At 31.1% G+C, this 18,255-nt stretch overlaps 4 protein-coding genes across 4 annotated transcripts; 2 read left to right on the plus strand and 2 right to left on the minus strand.

Annotated features, from left to right (window-relative positions):
* Positions 1-8,103: 8,103 nt before the first annotated feature.
* Positions 8,104-10,986, plus strand: LOC128389505 (splicing factor 3A subunit 1-like). Its single transcript, XM_053349106.1, is given in 3 exon segments — positions 8,104-8,292; positions 8,489-9,550; positions 9,553-10,986. Coding segments are annotated over 3 exon segments (2,313 nt in total). The 5' UTR covers positions 8,104-8,243; the 3' UTR covers positions 10,755-10,986.
* Positions 10,987-11,426: 440 nt separating this feature from the next.
* On the minus strand, positions 11,427-13,599 carry LOC128389506 (DNA-binding protein RFX2-like). Its single transcript, XM_053349107.1, has 2 exons — positions 13,220-13,599; positions 11,427-13,130 (listed from the first exon to the last, which is right to left on the minus strand). Exons 1-2 carry the CDS (start codon positions 13,463-13,465, stop codon positions 11,481-11,483), a joined length of 1,896 nt encoding a protein of 631 aa, XP_053205082.1. The 5' UTR covers positions 13,466-13,599; the 3' UTR covers positions 11,427-11,480.
* Positions 13,600-13,958: 359 nt separating this feature from the next.
* Positions 13,959-16,160, minus strand: LOC128389507 (nucleolar complex protein 3 homolog). The gene has a single exon (XM_053349108.1). It carries the CDS (start codon positions 16,053-16,055, stop codon positions 14,214-14,216), a length of 1,842 nt encoding a protein of 613 aa, XP_053205083.1. The 5' UTR covers positions 16,056-16,160; the 3' UTR covers positions 13,959-14,213.
* A 62-nt stretch (positions 16,161-16,222) lies between these two features.
* Positions 16,223-18,232, plus strand: LOC128389509 (dephospho-CoA kinase-like). The gene is made up of 2 exons (XM_053349111.1): positions 16,223-16,395; positions 16,881-18,232. The coding sequence occupies exon 2, from the start codon at positions 16,910-16,912 to the stop codon at positions 17,555-17,557; it is 648 nt and encodes a 215-aa protein (XP_053205086.1). The 5' UTR covers positions 16,223-16,395; positions 16,881-16,909; the 3' UTR covers positions 17,558-18,232.
* Positions 18,233-18,255: the final 23 nt, after the last annotated feature.

Here is an 18,255-nt window from a genome sequence, read left to right on the forward strand (position 1 = left end):
TGGTGCATATTTCTTATACAATTTAGTTTCCATTTTCTTGATTAGCTTCTTAATCATTGTTTTGATTTCTATTTTCTTCGTTAATTGTTGCTTGATTGTCATTTCTTGAATTAATTCATTACATCTAATCATTTCAATTCTTTTAATTTCTATTCCTGAATATTTATTATTAACAATTTTACTATTTTTATCAATATGAATTTTCTTGATATTAAAGTTGTGTTGTATATGTTTTATGGTTGCATCTATCTTATCATTTAATTTTGATGTTTCTATTTTATAATGTAAGTGTTTATTATCAAAAATTATGCATATATTACCACTTATTGTCTCTACTAGTATTAATTCAATTGTTGGTTTATTTCTGATTTTTTCTCTAGGTATATAGTTTATCAAGTTAAGAATTGGAAAATCCACTGGATTACATTCATTTTTAACCAGATTAAATAGTAATTGAGATAAATATGATTCAATTGGATTAGTATTTCCTATTAATTTATCGAACCAATAGTTGATTGTATTACCTGTTACATAGGAGTTAATCTTCCTTCCAATGATAATTAATTGTTCAATCTTACCTAACCAATTAATTTTTTGAAACCATGGTTTAACCCCTAAGGGTAACATCAGGTGAGATGTATAAGCTCCAATTATTGTTTTTCTATCCTTAATATCTAATGATTTAGTAATTTCTATTAATTTTTTATCTAATTTTTCTTTGCAGAGTTTTTTAATTATCGTAATTTTCATTGACATATCATTTATATATATACCAAGAACTCTTTCTTCCTCTTTTACTATCAGGTAAGTTTTATTTACGTTTATCGAAAGATTAATCTCCTTCAATATTTCTTCAACGAATTTCATTGGTGCTTCATGATTATAAAAGATGATGATATCGTCAGCGTAAGCGATCACTTCCATCTCATCTCTATTATTCATTTTGATTAGTGCATCATTTAATCCAATATTGAACAATATTGGTCCACATGATGAACCTTGAGGTACTCCTTTCTCGACAGGTAAAATCATTATTTCCTCATTTTTCCTAATTCTAACTTCTCTTTGAGTTAGAAATGATTTAATTAGATTATAAGTACTTTTATTCATAAATATCTTAATTTTTCTTAGTATTTGATTTCTATCAATGTTGTCAAAAGCTTTACTTACATCACATTTAATCATAAATTTATATTTATTTCTTAATTCGTTCATTCTAATCATAAAATCTAATCTATTTTTGTCTCCATACGCAAATTGTATATTATTGTCTACCAGTAGATCCTTTTTCTTTGTTATTCTATTCATAATTATTAAGTCAATGTATTTCATTATAAATGATTGTGTGTAGACTGTTCTAAATGTACCATCTCCTTTGGGAATTTGTGTTCCTCCACTTATTTTGAGGATGTTAGGTAAATTGCTCAATTCTAATACCTTTTTGATAACATTTATTACAAATTGTTTATTTTTCTTCATGAAAAAACTCCAAGTGTTGATTGAAAAGTCATCAGCATTTCCTGAGGAGCTTTTGATATTCTTTTTAATTACTTTCTCAATTTCATCATCCTCAATATATCCTGGGTAATATTCAATAAGATTAATTGTTTCTTTAATTGGTCTTGTTATAACGAATTTTTTCTTATGATTTAAAGCTGTAATTTTGCCTCTTTTCGTTAGTCTCGTTATCATTTCCCATAATGTTTCCTGATTTTGATTAGATTTGTTTCTATTTTTATTTATCTTTTTGTATCTAAAAGGTGATAAGTATATCATGTTGATATCTTTATGTAAGCTATTTGTATTCCTGAGTTTCTTGAAATTATATCTATAATTGTTAATAGTATTTTTCCTTCTCATTTTAAATAATATTTCAGCTCTCATGATCTTATGATCAGATAAGGTTAATTTCTTTCTTGTTTCCTATAGTTTGATGAATTTAATGTTCGTTAAAATTATATCAATTGAATTATCTTCCCCTTTTAAATTAGGTCTAGTTATTAGATTTTTATCCATTATTGACAGGTAATTGTTTTCTTTTAGTTTCTTTTCTAACATTTGATTTTTAAGTGAGTCTGGTCTCATCTTATTTGACCAGATTTCATTGTCACAATTAGCGTCACCCATTATTATTATATATTGATCAGTGAATCTTGAAATTGTTTCTATTAATTCTGAGTACCAATTTTTATCTTGGTCATATCTATAAGTAGCTACTAGGAAGAGTCTAAATTTTCTTATTTCTAAGTCAACAATTATTGAGCTTTTTCCAAGATTTTCAATTTGCTTAATTTTGATATCTTGACTGACTATTACCATTAATTTTTCATGAATTATTATGTTTCTGTTATTCAATATTTCTCTTTCTATTCTTCCTGGAGGTTCATTTAAAACAGTAATCATTGTATCATTTGTTTCTTCCCTTAGTATTTTCTTCATAGCTTTTTGATTTCTATTAATATTCCATTGTGTCAATTTGATTTTCATTTTGATTAAGTTCTATTGAACAGTAGATATTATTGTTTTGTTGATTATTAGAAGATCTACTATCAACATATATTTGAATAATTTTCGGATTATTACCTAATCTAACTATTTGTTGAATTATTTCCTCTGCTGATTGTATGTTAATCTGTTCAATTTTAAGTTTTAGATTTATTCCTCCTTCAAATTCTACTCTTGCACCAGTTAATTCAATTAATTCAATTGTTTCTAATTGAATCAATTTCCTCGGTGAGATTCTGAATGTAATTTGATTTCTTATTGTATTGACTATCCTAATTTCTTGATTAAAGAAATTTTCAATTGTTCTATCAATTATTGATACATTGAAAATTATATTAATTGTTTTATTTCTCATCCAATTCTCATTATTTAGTTTTTCCCCAAATTCCATCTTAATTAAAAACAAATTAGATTGATTCATTACAGAAGCCAATTAATCCTATTCTATAGATACTTCTCTTAAGTTTATCAATTGTTCTTGCTTTTATTTTACAATCAGTAAAAAGTTTGAATTGATTTTTTATTATTCCTCTAACGAGAATAAAATTTTCTATCTCTTCAATTAAGATTTCGTTTATTTCAATATCTGATTCAATGTAGTAAATGTATTTTTTTGGAAAATAATAGGTAAAATTTTCTTTATCTAATTCAGTTAGAGTTTTGTATATATTATCTTCATTATTCAGAAATCCATATAAGACATTTTCATTCCTATGATTAATTCTCTGAAGGAAGGTAAATTTTTCATTAATTTCCTCTCGACTGAATGAATCAATTAGTGAATGTTTTGCGATAATAAGTAATTCTTTGTTTTTATCTAATTGGAAGTGAAAATTATCGTTTTTACCTGAATTTTTTGTTGAATTAATCATAATATGATTTGAATATGTAATACGAGTCTTCTTGTTTCCTCCCAAATTTGAACAATTAAACAGTTGACACTTAAATTAAGATTTTCACAAAAATCAATCAGTTGATTAATGTTGTTTGCACTTCTATTAAAGTAAAGAACGTATTCTAGATTGAAATTAATCAGTTTGATTTCACAATTAAAAAAGTTGACGTATCTTATAATTTGTGTATCAGTCGAAGCTTGATTAATGTCAATCAACACATTATATTCATTATCTTCATAATTAAAATTGAAGAGATTTAAACTGAAGTAATTATCAATGAATCTAATTCTTGATGAATCAAAGGAGATTAAAACATTAATTTGTTCAGTTGATGTATTTTTAATTTTCCAATAGATCAATGTCATTTCACAATTGTAATGAACAGTTTAGATATTAATTTTGAACTGAAGTAAATTATTTACTTTGAGTAAAATAGTTATTGTTGAGTTTGTGATTGAGTATGATGTGCTTGATCAAGCAACAGTAATTAAGAAAAAGATATAATTAATCATGTGATTAATTAATTTTTGGCAATGTAAGTATGTATTATATAAACAACATCATATTCAAAGTTGATCTTTGATATTGATTTATGGACTTTTTCTTTCAACAGTAAACATTTCTTTGATAATAGATCATGTCCGATAATGTTACATAAGGGACATTGTTTGATGGTGTTTATACAATAATGATATTTGTCTGTTGAATTGCAATAACCACATCTTCTTAATCGGCAGTCAAAATGTTTTTCCATTTGTTGACATACGTGGCAAATGTTAACATCGATCTCATCTTGATATTGATGATAAACACCATGGAACTTAATTAATCCATTATTAATTAGCTTCCTATTTTCTTTATCAAGTTCCAATGTTATTTGAGTGTCTATTGGAAAGTTCTCCATATCATCTTGTATTTTAATTATTTTTACATATGGAGATGTAAGATTATTTTCCTTTTTGATGGCCAAAGCGTCTTCATCTAACCGGCAATCTTTCTGTCTCAATTTATTTGTTTTGAATGAGATTGTTGGCTTTCTTTTCTTGGCTCTTTCAACTTTATCCACTCCTTTGATGTTTTCAACTATCATTTTGAATTCGTGAGTATCTCTTTCTAATATAAACACCATTAAATCATTATTATTAAATTGGTAATCAATAATTAATTTGCCAATCTTGAGTTGTTGTTTGATTATATTAATTATTTGCTGATTTGGTTTTGAGCACTTAATCACTAGACAATCACAAGTTAATGATTTATCAATAATTAAATTGTTTTGATACATATTGAGATGTTAGATCTTAATTATTAACAAAGTGAATTAATTAATTATAAGATTGAATTTATCAATAAGGAAAACAATTAGTTAAAGAAAAACAATAGATGAGAACAATTATCTAAGGTTGAGTTTGTTTACATTTAGGAAATTAGAAAAGAACATTTTTTATTCTATTTAAGGGGGTCATTATTTAATTACGTCTTCAGCTTGATAGCTAATTAATTTATTATTTGTTCTCTATTTTAATTGTATTTAATAATCAATTTATTAATTCATTATTCAAATTACAGTTACTGTTTTATCAATTAGATGTTACAAAGATAAAGAAAATCTATTCCAATCAAGTTTGTTAGTATTATCTCCATTAAATCTTTGTCAACATTTTCCACTATTAGAAGTATATTCTCCTGGTTAATACATTTGTTGATAATTTGATCACTAAATTTAAACTTATAGATTGTTTCCATTACCTTGTCCGGAAGTTGATCTAAAGAGCACTTAATGAAAATAACTGTTTTCATGATTAAGTCAATTTAATTATAATCTGTTGAAAATTACAAGAAATGGAAATTATTGATGTAAACAATGAAATGATTTGTTTTCATTTGTAGTTTCTCTTTTTTCTCAACAGGAAGTTAAAGTGAAACAAATAAAGCCAAGATGGCGCTTAAAATTGTCTTCTCTTCTCGAAAAAGATTGTATCATATTCAAATTCATTCATCATGATGCTTGTAGTGATTCGATCTTTATATTCCTTGCAGTCCCAATACCAGGCGCTATGACCTTTGGTAAAGCAGCAAGGACATTTGTAATTGTCTATATCACCAATTATTGGACATTGAGTGTGTTTACCAGAACATAACGAGCATATTGTATCATTGGGACAGTAATTTTTTGTGTGTGAATAACTAAGGCATCTTGTGCAGAATTTAATTGTAAAATGATCAATTATTTCTACTTTCTTTCCATCAATTAGTAAGTTTCCACCTCTTTCTCCAATCATTTTCCTTGTTTCCTTGTTCGTTTCAATTGTAATATATTTATCTTTTTTGTATTTCTCAATTCTTTTAATTATCATCGAATTGTTTTGAAAATTATTTTCAACCATTAATTGTTGTATGAAATCAGCTTTAATTTCACCTCTCATGATGAGTTTAATCATTGGTTTATTTAGTTCTTCCAATGGCATCACCTTAATCATTTCTTTTTTCACTTGTTCATATTTATCTTTTTCCACCTCAATCAGTATTAAGCCATTGTGTTGTTTCACATAAATTTCACTAGTAATTAAGTTGATTTTACTCCTGATTTCCTTTATTTGTTGGTGAAAGTATACACTAGAATCTTTTTTGACAATTATAACTTTATTATTATTATTATTTTTGATTCTGATTCTAAAGGAATCAGCACAAATTAAAGTAAACATTTTGGTAGAGAGAAGGTAATTTAAGATAATATATAGATGGAGTAAGAACAAGAAGAGAAAAGGAAAATACAATAAGGGCGGTAAGTTCAAATTCCAATTAATATTTAATCATTAAAATATTTTGATAAGATGATGTTATTGTAGTAATGATTTGTTTTTTCCAATTCTGTTTTTAGGAAATTTTGAAAGATTGAACAATCACGAGACCTAGCACTATGGCCTTTCTTTCCACATCTAGGACAAATCCATTTCTTCTTATCATTTTGAATAGGACACTCACCAGCATGATGATTTGAACACATATGACATGTACGTAGGTTATTACATTTTTTCACTGTATGTGAGTACTGAGAGCAGTGATTGCATATTATTATATTGAAATAATCATACACAGGAACAAGTCGATAACCAATATTTAAATAACCATCACTCTTATCAATTTCATTTCTTACCCTAGAAGTTATTGATAGTAGAATTTTGTTCCATTTGTCATTTTCATATATGTATTTGGGTTTGATTGAATTATCAGGCCAATTGTTTCTCTTAATTATCTTTTTACACCAATCTTCCCAGCTTTCATTTGTAATCTTCTTGAGGTTCTCGATCATGATTATTGGATTTTCTAAATCAGGTATAGTAATTGTAAATGTTTTTTCCATAACAAGATTGTCATCTAGAATCTCTTTTAGTTTGATTCTATCATTATTATTTTGTAAGAAGATTTTTAGACAATTATTACCGAGTTTCGTCTCACAAATTATTGGTATTTCTTTGTCACTTGAATCAATGAATTTGATGAAGGATTGTTCAAGTTCATTTGGTTCAATTTCATCAGAGTTAATTATCAGGACAGGCATAATCTCCAAATTTTCAACATTAAACCAATTGCTTTTGTCTTTCTTTAGTTGATATCTAATGTGAACCTCAGAGTTACTTTCTTTCCTTGTTCTTGATTTATCCATTTTTGTTTTTTCCACCACAAATTCTTGTATTTCCATTGAATCATCAAGTAGATTTGATAGTTTAATCAATCTGGAAGTTTTTTCACTGGTAATTTCCTCCATTATTAGTGCTTGTGAAATATCCTTTTTGATTTCGTCCTTTTCTCGATCAGTTAGTTTCTTTTTGACTTCATTGAATTTGTTTTCATCATCCATTATTATGATCAGTTGATTGATGTTAGTACCTTTCTTTTGTTTCTGTTGAGGATTAAATTAAGAATAAAGTAGAAGGTAGTATTTCATTAAGAAGGAGTCATAGATTTGTCAATAATAAGTTTGTCAGTTATCATTTGTCAATTTGGAATTTTTCAATTATATTTACCTTGTTCATTTTATCACCTGGATTCACAATTATATTTACTTTATTCATTTTTAATTTCTTAGATTCACAATTAACTAGACAAATCACATTTTGTTTAATCACAGAATGAAAATGAAGTTTGATTGGAGAATGATTCTTTAACGTTGGAAACTTGAGAAAAAATGCCAAACCAGTGAGAGAGACAAAAAGAAAGAGAAAAAAGGGAGAAAGGGAGAGGGAGAAAAAGAAAAGAACAAGAAAAAGAGGGAAATACAAATGATTTCATCTTTCGGTCAACACATTTCAAGAATTTCCTTTAATTGGATAAATTGTTACTCTAATTGGGAATAATTAATTTTTCGTCTTTTCAAGTTAATTAGAATCTTCAAATTCTATCTAATCAAATTTCTAATTCTATTCTAATTTTCTTCGTAATCAATGATTTGATTTTCGTTTGTTCATTTCTATTGTTTTTTTTTCATTCGTTTTTGGATCAGTTGATTGTTTTGTTTTCTCTTGTTAACAATTAACGAGACAATATTTTATCTATTTGAGTTAGTTAATTTTCTTCTTATTTGGTTTAGTTTTTCGGTAATTCGATGATTAATTAATTTGGTTTTTCTTTTTTTAGAAAATTTTTTTTTTTTGTTCGATTGCGGTTAGAATAGACTTGATGTTCTTTTGCTCGGTAAATAGTCTTGAGATTTTGGTTTTGGTTGAATTTGTTTTTTTCTGTATTTGTGTTTGAATTTTGGGCTGAATTTGATTTGGTTGATTGTTACTATTTAGATTTTATTGTTTTCTTTTCTTCACTGATTCCAGGTTATGGTTAATCATGTCTGGTGAAAAAATTGGTATCATTTATCCTCCACCGGAATTGAGAAGTAAGTAATCAATTGATTTCTTTTGATATTTGTAGTTACATTTTCATTGGATTTTGTAGTCATGTTGTTTTTTTGCCGGTTCGCTATTGATGATTAATTTTAATTCCTTTTAGAGTTTATTATCATTATTATTATAATTGATCAGATTATTAATTTTATTATTATTCTTTTTTCATTTGTCTTTCTCTCTGTACAGATATTGTTGATAAAACTGCGAGTTTTGTTGCTCGGAATGGACCTGAATTTGAATCAAGGATTCAACAGAATGAGCAAAATAATCCAAAATTTAATTTCCTTAAATCTGGTGATCCTTATCATGCATATTATCAATATAAGGTTAAAGAGATCAAGGAAGGAACCAAAAATAATGAAATATCAGCTCCACCAAGTGCTGTTTACAATTCAACGTTACCATCATCTCAAGCTCTTACGGTTAATCGGACTGGATCACAATCTCAACAGAACAGAATAAATAAGCAATTGGAACTATTTGAAACTGCTTTGATTCCCAAAGATCCACCACCAGAATTTGAATTTATCGCTGAACCACCGACAATTTCAGCTCTTGATTTAGATATTGTTAAATTAACTGCACAATTTGTCGCAGTTCATGGACGATCTTTTCTTACAAACCTAATGAACCGGGAACAAAGAAATTTTCAATTTGACTTTTTAAGACCACAACATGGGATGTTTAGTTATTTTACTCAGCTCATTGAACAATATACAAAAATCCTGATGCCAGCGAAAAATTTAATAACCGATTTAAAGAAAGAAGTTAACTCACGTAAGTCAATCATAGATAAAGTCAAATATCGATTAGAATGGACCAAAATTCAGGAGGCAGAGAAAAGAAAAGAACAAGAAGAAGCGGAAAAGGAGAGAATCCAATATTCTCAAATTGATTGGCACGATTTTGTTATTGTGGAAACTGTTGACTATCAATCCCATGAACAAGGTCTTTTCCCACCACCAACAACACCGGAAAGTGTTGGTTCACGATTATTATTACAACAACGTATTGAAGAGCAAGGACAGGAAACTGTTGAGATGGACGTTGATTCAGATGAAGAATCAGATGAACTGAAAAGATCAGAGAAAGCTAAAGATTCAATGCCACCTCCATTACCTCCTTTACCTCCTCAGATGGATAATGTTGTCATACGAAAAGATTATAATCCGAAAGCTAAAACTCAATCTGCTCCAGTTACAGCTCCAAGTAAAACAGCTGATGCTTGGGTTGTATCACCAATTACTGGGAGAAAATACCAGCGGAAAAATTGCAAGAGCATATGCGTTATGGTCTATTAGATCCTCGGTGGGTTGAACAGCGAGAGCGATCAATTCAAGAGAAGATGCAACAAGAGGAAGTTTATGCCTCAGGTTCGGCTATTGACACGAATTTGAAAGAATTGGCTGAACGTCGTAGTGACATTTTCGGTGAAAACGATGAAGAAACAGCAATCGGTAAAAAGATCGGTGAAGATGAAAGAAAGAAACCCGAAAAGGTGACCTGGGATGGTTACACTGCTTCCATGGAAGCGGCCACTCGCGCTGCTCGGGCCAACATTTCAATCAAAGATCAAATTCAACAAATTCATCGAATCAAAGGTTTTCTTCCTGATGAGGATAAAGAAAGAATCGGACCAGCTTTACCCTCTACATCACAATCTAATCAAGGACCAACACCCATGCAACTTTCAATGGGTCAAAGTATGAACCAAGGTCAATTACCTCAATCACAGGTAATACCAGGTAGACACCATCATCATCTTCAACAGCAACAACATCAACATCAAAAAATGGATCAACATCAACCTCCACCACAAATTTCCCAACAACAAATGGTCAACATAGTTAATCAAATGACCGGTGGAGCTCGAGGTCAACCTCACCCTCATGTTCACCCATCAGCCCAACAACCTCATCCCGCTCTTAATCCACAAGGAGCCTCACAATTTGTCCTACCACCAGGAGCATCTCCCAATGGTCCACCCTTCATGATACCAACACCCCAAATGATGATGGGAATGTATGGTATTGCACAATTACCGACAATGCCACCTCCACCAGCCGAGGATCCAAATTTAATCAACATGAATATCTCACAAGATGATGAACCACCTTATAAAAAGTCACGTGAAGATAGTCTTGTTCCCGAAGATGAATTTATCCGTCGTTTCAATGGTCCAGTAACTTTCCTAGTTAAAGTTCCTGAGGTAACCGATAAACCTGAATGGAATCTACAAGGTCAAACATTAAATTTAACCCTTCCTCTTACCGATATGGTCTCTGTGATTAAGGCCAAAATTCACGAATCTATTGGATTACCGCCTGGTAAACAAAAGTTACAATATGGTAGTACGTTTATTAAAGATTCAAATACATTAGCTTTTTGTAATATTGGCACGGGTTCCACTTTAACGCTTGGTCTTAAAGAGAGAGGTGGTCGTAAAAAATAATTTATTAACTCAAGTCAATTTAATTAACATTCATACAAACTCAACTTTTAACATCAAATCAGCTACAATTGCTTCAAACCTTTACTCTTTTTGCCATAAACAAAAGTCAATCATCATCATCACTATCAACATGTCAACATGTCAACAATCATTATTCACCATTCGAACTGCTTTTGATGTTAAACTTGTACTTTCCAAAATTAAACCATGGAATCTTGATTTTTTCGATAAATTTTTAACAATTTCATTGATTCATTGTCTAAGAAAGTTAATCCTTTGTCTTCATAATCTTCGTAAACTTCAATTGGTCGTTTTTTGACCAATTCCGAACGAACCTCATCACTGGAACATCCATTGGCTATGTTTCGAAAAGAAAACAAACTCATTTGTTCATATTTTTTACGGTAATCAATCAATAAGAACGTTTAAATTATAGCACAATCAAGAAATAGATGAGTTTATTTAGTTCTTTTGAAACATATTAAAGGTTTACAGACAATTGATTCTCGATTTACATCGAAAAAAAAGATTTATCATTAATGATGCAAGAATTTTGTAAATAGTGATTTTATCTTTGCGTGTGTTGGTGTTTTCGCTTTGTGATTATTAGCTTAGAGTTTTTTTTGAATATATATTTTTGGTGCTCTTTGGAAACAAAAGGTCTAAAAATCGTTTTTTTGTTGTTGTCGGTGTTTAATTTACGAGGAAAGTGTGTCAGCTTATCAATCAACTCGAGTGTTGATTTGTGTTGGTACTGTTACTATTATTAGTATTAGTGTTGGTTGAAGTTGTTGTGTTGGTGGTATTGTTGTCCTTTGATTTAACCATTGTCATCCGAACTTCACCCAACACTTGAAGTGGTGTTTTACCTGTAGCTTGAGCAACTCTGTGTTCGATCAAATAAAATATATATTCGTCAAAAAGCAATCGAATCAAATGGAATGATCCAAATGAGGAGGCAGAACGAAGAGTAAGATCTCTCATAACCAGGGAGCTGTAAAATCCCCATTTAAAAAAGAATTGAGTCGCAGAACGAACATCATTATCTCGAAGGCATGTATCTAAAACTTGTTCGCACCATAATCCCCATCGGTCAAATGGGTTTGGTTCTTGTAAAAGAATTTTAAAACTTTGTTCTATCTGGTCAACAATTGAATCATCACATTGACAGACCCACGATGCCTGTTCTTGGACATTTTTAAAGTCAACACGGTTCAGGTCACTGATCATTTGTTGTATTTGTTGTTGGTTTTGTAAAACTGCTTGGGCTGCAGAGGAGAGATGATTCAATGAGGTATATCGACGTAAAGTATGGCTGAAAGCTCCGACAGCGGCTAATTTCGAGGTGACAAATGAACCATCATAACCGACAAGCGCTGTGCCCATCCAATTGTGTATATTTTTGGCAAAGTTGCGAATCTGTTGGGTCAATTGTTGAGGAATAGGTTTCAATAGATTGGGAAGTAATAATGCTGAAATAAGTGAATTGTACAGTGTATAGTCTGTTTGCAATATCCATTCGCTGAGAGAGGCAAGAGGTTCTTGGTCATTTTCAGCTTCGATACCGGGACTAGATGTAAGCTGATGTAATTGTTCCAATGTTAATCCAGGCGTCTTATTGTTCTTGTTGTTGGTGTTGATTGTGGTACTATTGTTGCTCTCATTTTCACTGTTACTACCTGCTCCCTTTGATGATGATCCATCAGCCTGCCAGAATGATTTCCATAATCCCTCGATAAGAGTGAAGTTTAAATTTCCAATCGCATTGATCACTTGTTCATAGTGTTTCCTGTAAGCAGCAGCAAATCGGGTTGCTAGAGCACTTGGTGTTTCTGCATCATTACAAGGAACAGGCTCTTCCGGCCAAACATTGGCTAAGATTGACTTAGGATCTCCTAGGTAACTTTGTAACAATTCTGGGGATGTTGCTGTTAAGGTTGCCTGGTGATTTTCATTTGTTGTCACAACATTGTTATCCTTGATTGACTCTGTTCCACCACCACTACCACCATTACCATTACCTCCACCACCACCCCCGCTACTACTGTTACCTCCATCAGAATGAACTGTTTTATGACGTTTAGCAGATGGTTGACCAGAATCTGGACTGCTCACTGAACTACTATCGGTGATACGCGCCAATGGAGATCCTGGTTTAACTCTGATACCATAATAATGATACTTTGAGTTTCCTCTTGTACCTAAACGTCTAGTCCTTAAACCAACAAAAACCGATCGAATAAGTTTACCAAATGAAGCTGCATTTACAGGCTCAATTCCTTGTTGTGAACAATGGGTTTGATAATGAGAGTAAAGTGTAGATCGAGGTAGTGAAATACCCTCAGCAGTTTCATAGTTTTCTAAAAGCCATCTAACCTGTAAAAGAGAAGAAAATAAACAATGAAAGATACATGAAAGAAACAAAGAAACCAAAAGAGAAAATTAGAATTAATTTCTAAACTTACATGAGCAATATCCGTATCACGGACATTTTGTATTTGAAAATTGGATGGAGCAGCAACTATACCACCAGAATTTGTCTCGGTATCACCTCCAGTATTGGCACCAGTAACTTGTGAATAGATGACCGTTGAATTATTATCAAAACAGGTAATCGAAGTATATGGATCAGTAGTATAATAGATTGTAGTTAAATTGTTATCCTCTTCGTCCGGATTTTTTTTGAATGTGTCTTGGGGGTCGATCATCATTGTTGCCTAACTACTAAAGACAACCAAGGCAACGTTTTGGTAACCAAAATCAGGGCTGTTTTCTTGTTGCTAACCAAGGAAACGTTTTAGTTACCAAAATCAACAGGTCTGCAAAGAGGTAAGGAAGAGACTGGAATCAACAAAGAGTCAAGAAAGAAAAAGAATCATTGAGATGCGCATGCGCGTCCGCGCGATACTGCGAATATTCAAATTTAATTTTCTTTCGGTGTGTTTGTTGAATTTTGGGTTTAATTTGATTTGGTTGATTGTAATTATTTGGATTTGACTGTTTTCTTTTCTGCGTTGATTCCAGTTTATGGTTAATCATGTCTGGTGAAAACGATTTGTTATCATTTATCTTTCGCCGGAATTGAGAGTAAGTGTAAAAAATAATTGATTTCTTTTTGTATTGATTTGTGGTTATCGATTTATGGTCTCTGTGATTAAGGCCAAAATTCACGAATCTATTGGATTACCGCCTGGTAAACAAAAGTTACAATATGGTAGTACGTTTATTAAAGATTCAAATACATTAGCTTTTTGTAATATTGGCACGGGTTCCACTTTAACGCTTGGTCTTAAAGAGAGAGGTGGTCGTAAAAAATAATTTATTAACTCAAGTCAATTTAATTAACATTCATACAAACTCAACTTTTAACATCAAATCAGCTACAATTGCTTCAAACCTTTACTCTTTTTGCCATAAACAAAAGTCAATCATCATCATCACTATCAACATGTCAACATGTCAACAATCATTATTCACCATTCGAACTGCTTTTGATGTTAAACTTGTACTTTCCAAAATTAAACCATGGAATCTTGATTTTTTCGATAAATTTTTAACAATTTCATTTGATTCATTGTCTAAGAAAGTTAATCCTTTGTCTTCATAATCTTCGTAAACTTCAATTGGTCGTTTTTTGACCAATTCCGAACGAACCTCATCACTGGAACATCCATTTGCTATGTTTCGAGAAAAAGTTCTAATTGTTGGATTACAATGGTTTCCTAGTAAATTAAGTTCCCACAATTGTGTTGCATGAGCATTACAATATTCGGGATCTTCAACATGAGGCATGAACAAACCAGTGCCCATAGTTTCCGAATCAATTAGAACATCAATTCGAGGATGTTCAATGAACATTCTTCGGATAAATGAAAGTAATGCAAGAATCGATGGATCATCAGATTGTAGACAAACGGTAGCACATCTTTTCGTAAATGCGACAACTCGAGGGAAACTGATTCTTCGCCGTTTGATTATCATGGTTTCCAAACATTTTAATAAAACAATTATCGTCTTCTCGGGTATTGATAAATCGATATCAGGTAATATTTGGTAAAGTCGAGTGTAAAATCTTTGATGGTCAATATTAAGAGCTGATGCTTCCTCTGATAAAATAGTGAAAACCGTTTGACAACAATTAAGGGTTTGAACGGCATCCAAAAGGTCAGATTTAACCATTTTAAAGAGGACGTTTACTAGATCATCAAAGAATTCAACATTAATCAAATGACAGAATTTAGATAATCCTTCAAGAACTGGTGTTAACAATTCTTTGAATTTTTCCTTCTTTAATTGGTCATCACTTAAATCCAAGATGGTTCGTTTCAATATTCGGAAATAGGTGATGAATAGATGATTTAAAATCTTTGTATGATTTTCTAATCGCCGTTTATAACTTTCTTGAGCGTCCGTTTCCAGTAGCACATTGTCCAGTTTTCGAGAAGCTTTTTGTCGTCTTTTGGCCTTTCTCGACATCTTTTCTAAATCTTTTCTAACCTCTTTCATTTCTGCCTTTTCACGGCCTTTCTTTTCAACTTCTTTAATCTTTAATTCTGTTAACGTATAGATGACTTGAGGTCGAATAAAAAGTCCACAGGCTTTGATCAATTTCTCCATCTCTTTAACGATTTCCAAAGATACCTCACCAAGTTTATCTTGACGGAAAATTGTCCCAACCGCTGAACAAACTTTATCAGCAATCTCAGGGTGTTTAGAAAGTGTCATTACTGGAACAATTAACTGAATAATACTTGCACGACAATTGAAATGAGGATGAGCAACAAGTAATTCGGTGAGACATTTAACACCAACAGCAGCAACACGTTCACGAGCTTCATCACTGAACAAAATGTCACGAAAAAAATCTGACTTTTGAGATTTAACTCGTCTTAGCAATTGAACCATTCTCCTTAAACGGGCAAGATACAATTTATAAATTGACAATAATCGGGTTTCATATCCTCTTAAAGTCAGCGTGACTTTTTTAAAACGTTTCTTTGGATTACCTTCTTCTTTCATTTTCTCAGCAACCCGATAACCAGGAATCAAATCTTTGAAAACTTCCAACACAGAGAAAGCGATCAACTTTTGTCCAGTAATAAAGGTTAACCTGAAGGCTTCCGATTCCTCCTTAACATCCAATAATAGAATTAATTTCCTTAATTTGGTTAAATTTTTCTCCGGTCGAGCCAATATGGTTGAACAAGTTCCAGCGATTCGATCCTTAAGAGTCTCAATGGTTTTCTCTCGCTTACCAAGCGAAGCCAAGAAATCATCTTTCAAGGGAATATAATCTTCCATGTAGAGAACAAAATAAAATAATAAATAGTAACAATTAAGAATAAGAAACTAAATTAGATTAAATTAAAGAGAAACAACAACAACAAAGGGAGAAATGAAAATAGAAAAGAAAAAAAATGAAAATCAACCATGTGAGTTACTTTGGTTTCCATGGTAACCAAAGAGGAAAAACTCTTCACTCTCTTCAGAATTTTGGAAATTCAATTTTCTTTTTCTTCCAAGTTGAGTTCCTTTTTGTTCAAGTTTTATGGTGACAATTGAATGATAACTACTTAATTCTGTCATATTATAGTTGGTGAAGTTCCCAGGATCACAAAGGTACTTGGAATTTGTTTTGAAGGTAAGAAAAAGATGAACTTATTTTGGTGTTTAGATTGACCACAAAAAATCAACCATCAGACGGAATCTTTTGTTCAGTGACAGTACCGATGCTTATTACATTTAGTGTGTTCGTTGGACAAATTGTGAAGATTGACTAATTAGAGAACAAGATTATTCGATAAAATTTAAAATCAATTAATGAAATTCTATCAAATTTTTATCAAATGATATTTGCCTGGGTTGTATCAAGATGGCAGTTCGCCTCAAGATTATTTATCCCTTGACTGTTGATTAATCTTTGATTTGATTTCTATTGTTAATCTTAAGAATCATTTTTAATTGTTGTCATCTACTCAATCCAATTACTTTGTGTTATTGTACATTCAATTGTTGCTTTTCATCTCTCCAATTTTTGATTCCTTAAACACGAAAATCTAACCCAAGTCCTTGTGTTGTTTACTTTTCTATATGTTTTGTTGATTGAGTTTTTTTCTTTCATTTTAGTTTTGATTGTGACAATTTACTGGTCAATAATGTTACTTCTTGGATTAACTGGCGGTATTGCTTCGGGTAAATCAACTGTCTCACGATATTTGGTTGAAAAAGGTATTACCGTTATCGATGCTGATAGAATTGCAGTCGAAATTGTTGAACCTGGAAAACCAGCTTGGAAAAAGATCAAAAAAGCCTTCGGGTCATCGATCATTAAACCTGATGAAACCATAAATCGTGAAAAACTGGGTGACATTATATTCAACGATCCGGAAAAACGTAAACTTCTCAATTCAATTACCCATCCTTACATTCAACGGGAAATGGCCAAACAAGTAGTTTTAGCCTTCTTCAAATTCAAACGATATGTGATCTTAGATTTACCTTTACTATTTGAGGTTGGACAATTTACCAAATACTTTTACAAAATCATCGTTGTCAATATTTCTGAGGAAACACAATTAACCCGTTTACTTAAACGTGATAAGCTAGAAAAAGCTCAAGCTCAGGCCAGAATATCCGCTCAGATGCCGTTAAAAACTAAATGTGAAAAAGCTGATTATGTTATCGACAACGAAGGGTCAGTCAAGTCCACAATGAAGCAAGTTGATTCCATCTTAACGGAACTTAACAATTCCAATGTGCATTTAAAATACCGATTTATTGTATTTTTCTTATTTTTAATTTGATTGTCTTATTATATGCTATCATTTATCGAACGATCAATTCCATCAGATGATAATTCAAGCATCAAGCCGAACGCTAAACTAATGTTCCCCTAATCACTATCAATTACTATCATCTAATTTATTTTTAATCAAGATCAATGTTCAACCATTTTCACAAAGGAAAACTTCAGAGTTACAATTGTAAAAACCCAATTCTAATGTAAGATAATTCATCTATTTCTACAATCAGTGAAAAAGTTTTACTAATTGATTGGATCTAAATTTCCTGTTGATTAACCAACCACTCGGAAGATGTCTCACCTTTACCTTGAATGATGTTCCAATGGAAATGAATCTGAACTATAAACCAATGAACTTTCCCCTCCTCATGAAATCATGGAAACAATTGAAGCTGATTGCGCATCATGTAGGCTGAACTTTCACCATGGTTCCACCACAATCAGGATAGTCTATATTACTGAACTATCTGAATATCTATTGCCACAGAATCATCAGATTTTCAGATCAGAAAAACTTTTTCTTTTCATTGAGAAAAACACAAAACTTTCCAATTTCTTCACACAAAAAAAAACGAAGAAAAAAATTTATAATAAACAAAAAAGTTATCATGTACAAGAAGAAAAGTTTTTCATGGTTATAAAAGTTGAATTACCAATGAATCTTATTCCCTGATTATTCAAGTGTATAAATCGTTTCTC

The sequence above is a fragment of the Panonychus citri genome, unplaced genomic scaffold (genome assembly GCF_014898815.1).
Source record: "Panonychus citri isolate SS breed McGregor unplaced genomic scaffold, ASM1489881v1 Contig00108, whole genome shotgun sequence".
Taxonomy (NCBI): Eukaryota; Metazoa; Arthropoda; class Arachnida; order Trombidiformes; family Tetranychidae; genus Panonychus; species Panonychus citri.

Bases quoted from the DNA above. Each gene is read 5' to 3' on its own strand.
- LOC128389509 (XM_053349111.1), top strand. From the start codon at position 16,910: ATGTTACTTCTTGGATTAACTGGCGGTATTGCTTCGGGTAAATCAACT.
- LOC128389506 (XM_053349107.1), bottom strand. From the start codon at position 13,465: ATGATGATCGACCCCCAAGACACATTCAAAAAAAATCCGGACGAAGAG. The intron at 13,131-13,219 runs GTAAGTTTAGAA...TCTCTTTTACAG, and splicing joins GTGATACGGATATTGCTCAT to GTTAGATGGCTTTTAGAAAA.
- LOC128389507 (XM_053349108.1), bottom strand. From the start codon at position 16,055: ATGGAAGATTATATTCCCTTGAAAGATGATTTCTTGGCTTCGCTTGGT.